This window comes from Malus domestica, chromosome 11 (assembly GCF_042453785.1).
Source record: "Malus domestica chromosome 11, GDT2T_hap1".
Taxonomy (NCBI): Eukaryota; Viridiplantae; Streptophyta; class Magnoliopsida; order Rosales; family Rosaceae; genus Malus; species Malus domestica.
This window is the reverse complement of record NC_091671.1, coordinates 17,022,178-17,032,619: the sequence shown is the minus strand read 5'-3', so window position 1 is coordinate 17,032,619 and position 10,442 is coordinate 17,022,178. Positions and strand designations below refer to the sequence as shown.

The window sequence follows — 10,442 nt, the reverse complement described above, 5'->3', positions numbered from 1 at the left end:
ACATATATTTACATGAATTATGTATGACCGTTAGAAGATAATAATTACATCACATAAATGTAAGTATTATAGCTAATCTCATCTCATTAATCACTTTTAATAATAAACACTACATGTAAAATAGTAACAATCCAAAGTTAATAGTGGACGAGATAGACTTTCAATATTTCTACTCATTTTACCTGTAGCTAATATTTCACAGTTGAGTACCAAGTATATTATAATTTAGATACACTTTTAATAATTAATCCTGTCTTAGATTGTTGTAAACTGAAATAGAAAGGAATGAAGTTACCCGGAGTCGCGGATTAAGTCGCTCTCTTTAAGATGTTTCACGGCTCTATCCCACTTTAAATTAGGATGATCTCTCCAACCCGAGTTGTAACAATTTGAATAAGGGTCATTTCGGGGATGTTGAAAATTATTAAATGAATTAACCTGCTCCGCTGTAAACTCTGGATAAGCATCTTTATGTGAACAGCTCAAAAAATCATGATTTGTCATGCTGCAAATGCTGCAGGCAGCTTGTAAAGGCTGTTGTACAGCAACCTGTGAACCCGAAATTCTTTGTAATAACATGTCAAATTTTGCATCAAATCTTTCAAGCTTTTTCCCCATTTTTTCAATTTGTACCGACACATATGGTGAACCATTAGACATCTAAAAAACGGACCTGGATTGTGGCTGCTCAACTGCCCACTGTTGTGTATCTGTTGCCATTTTTTCAAATAATAAACAAGCCTCTTGTGCATTTTTATCTTTGTATGAACCTCCGCATGAAGCATTGACAAGAGTTTTTGTAGTCATATTTAACCCTCTAAAAAATATATGCATTTGATTAGTACTATTAATACTAGAATGTGGAAATTTTCTAATCAACTCCTTGAAACGTTCCCATGCCTCATGAAACTTCTCATTTGGTTTTTGGGCAAAAGATAAAATCTGAGTTCTCATGTCAAGAGTCTTTGAAGTTGGATAATACTTGTTTAAAATTTTTTCACTGAGTTGGTTCCAAGTGCTAATGCTTCCAAATGGGAGTGTGAGAAGCCATCTCATTGCTTGATATTTCATAGTGTATGACAATAAACGGAGCTTAATAGATTCAGCTGAAAATCCTCTCACCAAATTATTCTTGCATCCCATTAAAAATTCAGCAATATGCATGTTAGGATCATTGGTTGATAACCCATGAAATGTAGGAAGAATATTCAACATGTGCTGCTTTATTTCGAATGTAGACCCTTCCTCCACTGCCGGATAAGTAATGTAACTTGGTATGTTAATGGTATGAGCTGTTAAAGAATCACCCAAAGGCTGACCCAACTCTGGAATAACGAATGCCATTTTTTTCTTTATTGTAATACTTGCAAGAATTAAAACGAATGCCATTTTATCCCGTTCACATGAGTAGTAAAGAAAAAAATGGCATTCGTTTTTATAATCATGTGAACGGGATAAAAATTCCTATAATACTTGCAAGAATTACAAGGTTGTTGTAGTATAAACGGATCTCGCAAGGTCGTTCTCCACAGGGATTATTAAATAATTCAAATCAAACCAAATTCCAATTAATTATTGTAAAGTAGAAATTGAGAAGATTGATTTTATAACCTACTTAAATTAAAAATGAATTTAATTAATAAAAGTAAACTAATCTGCAATATTGAAGATGAAAGAAAAGGAAACAGTTTTTGAAAAATCAAATTAAGAAAACACTAGGGTTCCACCATCACCTAGCAATCCTATGAACTTTAACCAATTACTTATGATCTACATGTTAGGTTTTCCTAATTTATATTCTACTTGGAACCTCCAACATAGAACATATATCTAACTTGCAACCTGTCCGAACGTTCGGATCAAATCTGAACATGAAAGACTCATTATGCTTTATGAAAACCCTTTGAAAAACCATGCAATCCTTAAGACGTGGTGTTCATCCTAAGTGAAATTACAATTATTAATCACAAGAAGCCAGCATCAATTTCAGGGAACCTTCCGACCAAAATTGCATCAAATTACTGTTCTAAAAATTCTAATGGTGATCAGGCATTAAGACAATTAGATAGTTTTTATCCCGGTGATTAACAATTCAAAGTATGCATGCAATCAATCATAAGCAATTAAATAAAAATCACATATTCATGCTAAGGCTCAAGGTTTCGCCCTAACAAAAGAAATTAGTTACACATATTCATAATTAAAATCATAGAAAATATATTTAGAAAATGATTGAAATCACCTTCAAGTAGAAAATCTCCAAAACCCTAGCAATTCTCTCTGTCTCCAAAATTGCATAAAATAAAGTGTAGAGAAAATTGTAGATGGCCAAGCAATCAATCTGCTAAGCCCCCCACACAAACCCTAAAAACAGGTCCTTTATTCCCACTAGGAAACTAAAAATAATAATAAAATAAAATAGGAAACATAACCCTAAATTAAATGGTAAAATTTGCCTAAAATCTGAACAGCCACGTTTTGGACCCATAAGCTGCTCCAAAACTAGCCCAATATAGCTGGATTTAATGTTTGGAATATTCTAAACAGTTCTCCATAAGGCTACGAATCCATCCGAGGTCATCTTGGGCTCCAAAAATGCAATTTAAGCCCAAAAACGTCATTTTCCAGCACTGCGCATCGCTCCTTTATTTTATTACCAGAAAATAACTGTTTAGTGGAAAAATCCCAAATTTTGATACGATCAAGCTAAGTGACTCACAAACGTCCTCCAACTAGAATTACTCCAAAATTTGTGCATTTGGTTATGTTTTGCTCCAGAGGAAGTCGAAAGTCCTATATTGAAAATATTAACCACAATATACTAAGAATAGGGTAAAATATATAATATAAAATCTACTCATCATCATGCATTGCTTCAAGTTGCCTTCGACATAATAGAAGAAGAAATGGGGCGACCCCTCGAAGCTGTTTTTAGTAAAGTTTTATGATTTTTTATTAGGGTTCAAAGTCTGAATCCAAGTCTTGATCGAAATGGGAATGGGAGAACCAATTTCAGTTAAATTATCTTCCTTTTTTAAATTTTCAAATTTTATTTTATCTTTAATACTAGTTAAAATCCACATAAGCATCCATGTCATTTAATAAATAAGAACCATTGGATGTCATGTAATCAAAAGGCTTAAAAAGAATGTAAAAGTATTTGTCCCTTGATCCTATCCTATATATATAAAGTGAGAAGGATAAAAAGGTGAAACATTCAAAATACAAAAAATTGTCCTTCAAGAATTCTAAAAATTACAATTGAACCATAAGAATTTAAAGTAATTCACCACATTTTAATTTTGGATGAATTTTAAATTTATAAATTTAATTAAAAAAACTCCCATGTTAGTGGGTGGTTTCATGGTTTTGCTTCATTTTTTTTTAATAATTTTTGAATAAAAATATAAAATAGTTATTTAAAAAAATTAAAAGACTTAATCTAATATTAAAATGTCAATTGCCACACGCATATGCGTATGGCAAGAAGCTAGCATTTATTACCCATGGTCCATGGGTCCACTATTTAAGATTAATAGAATTATTTTTAAGTAGTGGTCTTGCCCAGGCTAATCTATTGTATCGTCTTAAACTTTTACTACAATAATTGATTTTAGGACATACATTCGAGTTCCAATAATTTCTCACTTGCACTAAAAATTAATTAGTGTCATTAAACCAATGACAAACATACCAAAATTTTCAAATTGCTAACATAAGAAGTATGATAAAAGCAATGGATTTGCACGTCGTCATTGGAATAGAGCGTGAGTAAACCATCAATGATGAATGCATATAGAGAAAACACATCTATGAAGGACGAAGAGAGAATATGTTAAAGAAAATATTGTCTTAATAATGTGTTACAGAACAAAAAAAATGATCTTCTATCAAGAATATTGTTATTCTTTTCAACTTTGATTGTAGTTGTAGTGGAAATACTGTGAAATTAATTAATAGTATAAAGTATAGATATATTTGGTAAGTACATCTTCAGCACTATTTTCGGAAGTCTATTAATGAAATAGTATAGAGTATTAGCTAAAATGGTTCCTGAGATTTGCATAACACATCACTTTAATTCCTGAGATTGAAAATCAATATAAAACCATAAGAAATCAAGGGAGTTATTGGGGGCGCAAAACCGTAAGAAATCAAGGAAGTTACTGGGGGTGCAAAACTGTACGAAATCAAAAGGAAAAAACAAACCGGAAGAGATCAAAATGTATAAAAAAGTCAACATGGAATGATTATGGAAGGATTATGGATAAAGACTGGTTCTTCTTCTCTATACAAAGAAGGAATCTCAAAACATATTTATGCGGTGCCAATTACTCCTTATTAACTGATAAGGTTAATGACAATTAACAATTATATAAATATTTCTAATAAAACAAAACTTAAATATATATATATATATATATATAAATATTTAAATAAAAATATAACTGCTCCAACATATATTCTCACAAATTTGTGCCCCAACCATAACAAGGTTCACCAATGGTTGAGCATCTGGCTGCGCCCTACCACTTTCTCTTGTATTTGATTTTCAATCCTCGTTTCTTTTCGGCATATTGTCCTCTTTCCGAGCACAAGTAGGGCGGCGGGCGTGGCCTCCTCGGATGCTGGAAGCCAATTTTATATGCCACTATGCATATAAATTATTCTTTTAATATTTATTACGATTATTGCTAATTATTATTAGAGTCATTCCTGCATCATATGGAGAATATACATATTTTATTAGAGTCATAAATTGTTCAATTTTTTAATCTTTATTTAAAGAATATTCTTAAAAAAAAAATCATTTGAAATAGATCATTTAATCACTACAACGGGTCATATAAATAAACTGTTATTCATGATATGCTACTAGTATTAACATTGTTGGTTTGTTTCATACATTTGGATGCATAAATGATCTTTAATTTGAATAATTTAAAAAAAAACCATTAAAAGTTAAACTGTTATGATTATAAAATTTACACAGTAAAAATTTATAATTCACAATGAGTAGCATATGTGCATTCTTCTTATTAGGAATGAAAGTATTATCCATTATAATATTTGGTAGGCATGGGTATTTCTTTTTTTTCTTTTTTTTTTTTGAAGGAAACGATAGTGTGTTTCATTCATATTGTAACATCCCACATCGCCCAAGGGAGTGGATCTTGTAAGCCTTATATTATATTCTCATCTCTACCTAGCATGAGGCATTTTGGGAGTTCACTGGCTTCGGGTTCCATCATAACTCCGAAGTTAAGCGAGTTTGCGCGAGAGCAATCCCATGATGGGTAACCCACTGGGAAGTTCTCGTGTGAGTTCTCAAAAACAAAACCGTGAGGGCATTGTCGGAGCCCAAAACAGACAATATCGTACTACGGCGAAGTCAAGCTCGGTATGTTGGTGGGGGTTCGGGCCGGGATGTGACACATATCAATGTAGACAGTGCAACACAAAGGATTACATAGTAGAGGGACAATCTATAGCTAGTATATCAATGATAATACTAGGGGTAGACCCCATCCATTCAATGCACTGATCTACAGTGAGACCGAGACGAGCTAGTCTATAGGCCACACCATTAGCTTGACGACAAACATGGGTGATAGGAGCTTCAGTGACTGCCGGAGCAAGCAACTTGATGTCTTCGATTAGTTGTCCAAATGACGAGAAGTTAACCCAAGGATCCCGCGAAGCCTAAACAATTTGAAGCGAATCGAAGTCACATAGGATATTAGAAAAACCCAATTCGAACGCCCAAATCAAACCAATTCTAACAACCACAGCTTCTGACTGGAGTGGTGAGAAAACATCAGAGAAGCTCTCGCACTTGCAGCCAAAAAGCCTTATGTTGCATTTTGCATTATTAAGCCATAACCCCTAGAGCACTTTTCACTGTTTTAGGAGCCGTCAATGTTGTGTTTAAGACGTCCTGATGAAAGGCAGCACCATTTTGACGGAGCTTGAAAGAGAGAGCTAGGAGACGTTCTTTCATTGGCTGACACAAAAGATTGCCACAATTGAGTTGCTCTTGCCACAATAACATTCAGAGAATCACATTTTTTATTCTAGAGCTTTTCATTCCTGGTGCCCCAAAGCACCTAACATATCATCATGAAGGATTCAAAAAGGAAGGTTTGATAAGCTTCGCGATTTCCATGGCCCAAAAGAGGAAGAATTGGGGGAAGGATCCTTGTAACAAATAACCAAAGTGAGAAGATAACCAAGCACATTTAACAAACGGGCAATTCTTCAGTAAGTGGAGGATTGATTCCTCAGGGTGGTTGCACATCCTGCACAACAGATCAGTCGTGATATGGCACTTAGTAAGGTTCACTTTACTAGGGAAGATGTTGTTGCAGAGATGCCATAAGAAAACTCTGACCTTTTGGAGGCACATTGGCACGCCAAACCTTGACCAAAAGATGGATCTACGGTTAGGATTGGAGGAGGAGAAGGATCCCAAGCTACGCGGATATAACCACTCTCTTGCGAGGTGGTAGACACTCCTCACCGTAAATCTTCTAACATTCTCATAGTGCCAGGTTAGTAGATCAACGGAGGTGTGGAAACTTAGTGGGATAGCCTGAATGGCATTGACTTCCAACTTGGAGAGTAGGGAAGACACTAAAACTTCCACGATCTAGAGTTGGGGCCAATCAGTTCGTTGACTGTCTAGAGAGGCGAGGTATCCATCTTGGGAGTAAAAATTCGAAAACGAGCTGGCAAAGGAATCCATGGATCCTCCCATATTTTCAGCAAAGCGCCACTACTCACTTGCCTACTAGATCCTAGGGATATTATATTCTGAGTTGCATAAATGTTCTTCCAAAAGTAGGACGCATCGGCTTTCACCGAGGCCTCGAGGAAGGTGACGCTGGGAAAGTACTTAGCTTTTAGAACCCTCGAAACCAGAGAGTTAGGATCCATGAGAATCCTCCATCCTTGTTTAGCCAGAAGGCTGAGATTGAATGCATAGAGATTTTGCAAGCGCAAGCCACTGTCAACTTTCGGAATGCATAGTTTCTCCCATGAAAGCCAATGAATTATTTTCCTTCCCTCAATATTGTTCCACCGAAAGGAGGCAATTAATCGATTTAAGTCCTCACAATAGTACTTAGGCAGAAGATAGCAGTTCATAGTGTATAATGGAATGGCAAGTGCAACGGACTTGATAAGTAGTTATTTACCAGGAGCACTTAAAATCTTCCTTTTCTAGCTTTAAAGCCTCTTCCAAAGGCGCTCTTTGATGTATGCAAAACAATGACCTTTGTTTCTTCCTACAAAGGTCGGCATGCCTAGATACATAGTGTGACGGTTAACCCCTATGTATATCTAATAGGTCAGCTCAATTATATCACAGAAGGTGTTTGATATTATGACTAAAATAGACCTCACTCTTTTCAAGATTAACTTTCTGACTCGATGCACGTCCATAGGAAGTGAGAATCTCAGAAATCTGATGGCATTTAGCCACGTTAGCCCGACAAAATAGAAGGCTATCATCTGTGAATAGCAGGTGATTCACACTTGGGGCACCAGGGCACATAGAAACCCCCTGTATTTTTCCTTCTGCCTCCGTTTTGGCAATAAGGGCAGACATGCCTTCCGCGCAACGTAGGAATAGATAGGGAGAAATGGGGTGACCCTGTCGAATCCCACGAGAGGGGAGAAGATAGCCTCTAGGACGTTCGTTGATAACAAACGAGTAAGAGACCGAGCAAACGAATTCCATCACCAGGGCAATCCATTTTGGCAAGAACCGCATACAAATTAGAATACAGCAAAGGTAATTCCATTCAATTATATCGTATGCCTTGCTAATGTCCAACTTTAAAGATAAGAAACCCTTTTTTCCCCCGACGGCGCTTAGAGAGGAAATGGGAGATCTCTGAAGCTAGTAAAGAGTTATATGAGATAAGTCTAATCGGAATGAACGTGCTTTGTGCAAGTGAGATCCCTTGTAGCTGATTTGCCATAACCTTGGAGGCAATCTTTAATAAAACGTTGCAGAGACTTATATGCCTGAACTGAGTAATATTTTTGGGAGCTTTCACTTTGGGGATGAGGCAAACATGGGTGTCATTTATCTGCTTTAGTAATCTACTAAAGTGCAAGAGGCATTGGATAACGACTATCACATCCGGTCCAATGGTAGACCAAAATCGTTACAAGAATAAAAGAGACATTTCATCAAGGCTCGACACCGTGGAGGGATGCATATTGAACAAAGTCACCCGAACTTCTTCAGTCAACATAGGCATCTCCAAGTTGAGGTTCAATGCCCCTATCATCAGTACACCATGTTCCATTCTTGTCAGACAACCCTTTGATAAAGTTTTTGGACTTGCAGTTTTTAGCCCACTAATGAAAGAATCTGGTGTTCATATCCCATTGTTGTAGCCATAGGGACTGAGACCTTTTATCTCCTTGTTTCGCCTCTTAAAAACTACATGCTGCCACTTAAGAAGGGCAACCCTAGTGACCTTGATTTTGTGGACAACCTGGAACATAGGCACCCTGACCACAGGGTAATTCAACACTTCCCTTATAACATTCTCACACTCCTCATGTGAGGTCCAAACTTCCTTGAAGCAGAATCTATGTCGACATTTTCTCCTGTAAACAGGCTCCCCATCCATGGAGAGGATAGTAGGAATATGATCAGATTTAGTGGGATCCAAATGGTGTACCGTGGCATTGCCGAACAAAGAAATTCATAGCGAGGAGGCCGAAACACAATCTAATCGCTGCTTTATACCTCTCAAACGCGTGGTTATCTAGGTGAATTGATTCCCAGAAAAACCAAGGTCCCGAAGATTGTAATCTGATACCGCCGACTTGAAATCAAGAATCTGGTTGATTGGCCGGGTTGGGCCGCCCTCCTTTTCATTGACGTTAAGGAGCTCGTTGAAATCTTCTCCCACAACCCAAAGAAGGGAGCGAAATGATGCTAATGAGCGAAGAAGATTCCAAGTGATTGACCGATCAGTCGTTGCAGGGTTGCTATCAAAACTAAAGAATCTCCAATGAAGGGGGTCACTGCTACTCCCAATCCCCGAATCGATGTGATTATCCAAAGTGAAAAGCACTTTTAAATTAGTGTTAGAGTACCAGAGTAAGCAAAGGCCTCCCGTGCTACCCCGAGACTCGACACCTAAAGATTTATCAAAACCTAGTTTGAATTTCAGAGATGAAATAAAAGAACTTGATGATTTGGTTTCACAAAGGAAAACCAAGTTAGGATCTTGCTACCTGATGATACCTTGCAGCGCCTAAACCTTTCAGGGGTTCCCAAGCCCTTAATAGTTCCAAAATAGGATTGTCATGGCTGACGGCACAATTGCACCCTGTCAACCATTGCCGATGAAATGGAGGACGCACGCCTGTTCCTGCCTAGCAAGCCCCATTCCTTAGCCTCTTCCATCTCCTTGGATGGGCTAATAATAACCTCGCATTAATTATCAAAATCTGAATTTTCACCTTCATGTACCGCCCTTGGATGATGAGAGCCACTGCCTAAACATCCACCACTTCTAGTTTTGCATCCATGGTAGTTTAGATTTGAAAGGTGAAAGGGGCGGCCTATTTTTGGGTTGAAAGAAAGTCAAGCTTTTTTGGCCCGGGGAGAGACCAGAATCGACTCCCTATTCCCACCGTTGGATTGCTCAACCAACTTGGATGCTTGTTTAAGTTCAGAGTCATTGATGCATAATAAATTCGGGCCAAGTGGAAAACAATCTTGGCCTGAAAACTTAGTAGGATTGGCCCGAACATGATCCGAAGCCAACAAGAGCCTATCCACATCCTTAAAGCCCATGGAGAAAGCATATTGGGGTCACACCAATTTTTCTCTAGAGAAAACCGATTAACAACAATGGACAAGGTGCCATTGGAGAACAGGGTTTCGTAACTATCTAGGTGCCACATGTGATTATAGTCTAGGTGCAAATTGGATCGTGTGGTTAGAGAGGACATGTGCTCTACTCCAACAAACCAGATGAATCGTGGGGAGGGGGCAACATGTCAGCAGTCGCAGAGTTGGCAGGACTGATGGCCAGCAGATTGTCGATGTACCCAACCAGTACAGACTTATCTCGTCTGGCCCACCAAGCTAGGAAACTAGTTGCCAGAATGTCCATATCGTTGTCCGGCAAGCTATAGAAACCTTCATCATCGATTTCCCATTTACGTCTTCAGTGGCATACGTTGGCACTGGACCTGGTGATAAGCCTCAAAGTAGGAAACAGGAGTGAGCTAGCTCGAGAAGCACCTTCAGCACGTAACGATTAGTTGAACCGGCTCTCGCCAGACAGCAAAGGGAGCGTTGTATGAGGACATCCACTTGAGTGGCCCAGCCAGTTGCACTTGTAGCTGAAAATCCTGAGACCTTCATATCGCAGTTGGATGGTATATTACCTAAGCTTAGGACACAG

The 10,442-nt window shown here is 37.8% G+C and overlaps 1 protein-coding gene and 1 non-coding gene across 2 annotated transcripts; one reads left to right on the top strand and one right to left on the bottom strand.

Moving 5' to 3' along the window:
• Positions 1–852: 852 nt before the first annotated feature.
• Positions 853–957, top strand: LOC114819871 (small nucleolar RNA R71). The gene has a single exon (XR_003767170.1). It is a non-coding gene; the product is annotated as a small nucleolar RNA R71 (small nucleolar RNA).
• Positions 958–6,681: 5,724 nt separating this feature from the next.
• On the bottom strand, positions 6,682–8,648 carry LOC103453395 (uncharacterized). Its single transcript, XM_008392936.1, has 4 exons — positions 8,426–8,648; positions 8,244–8,293; positions 7,400–7,903; positions 6,682–7,176 (listed from the first exon to the last, which is right to left on the bottom strand). Exons 1-4 carry the CDS (start codon positions 8,646–8,648, stop codon positions 6,682–6,684), a joined length of 1,272 nt encoding a protein of 423 aa, XP_008391158.1.
• Between the last annotated feature and the right edge of the window lie 1,794 nt (positions 8,649–10,442).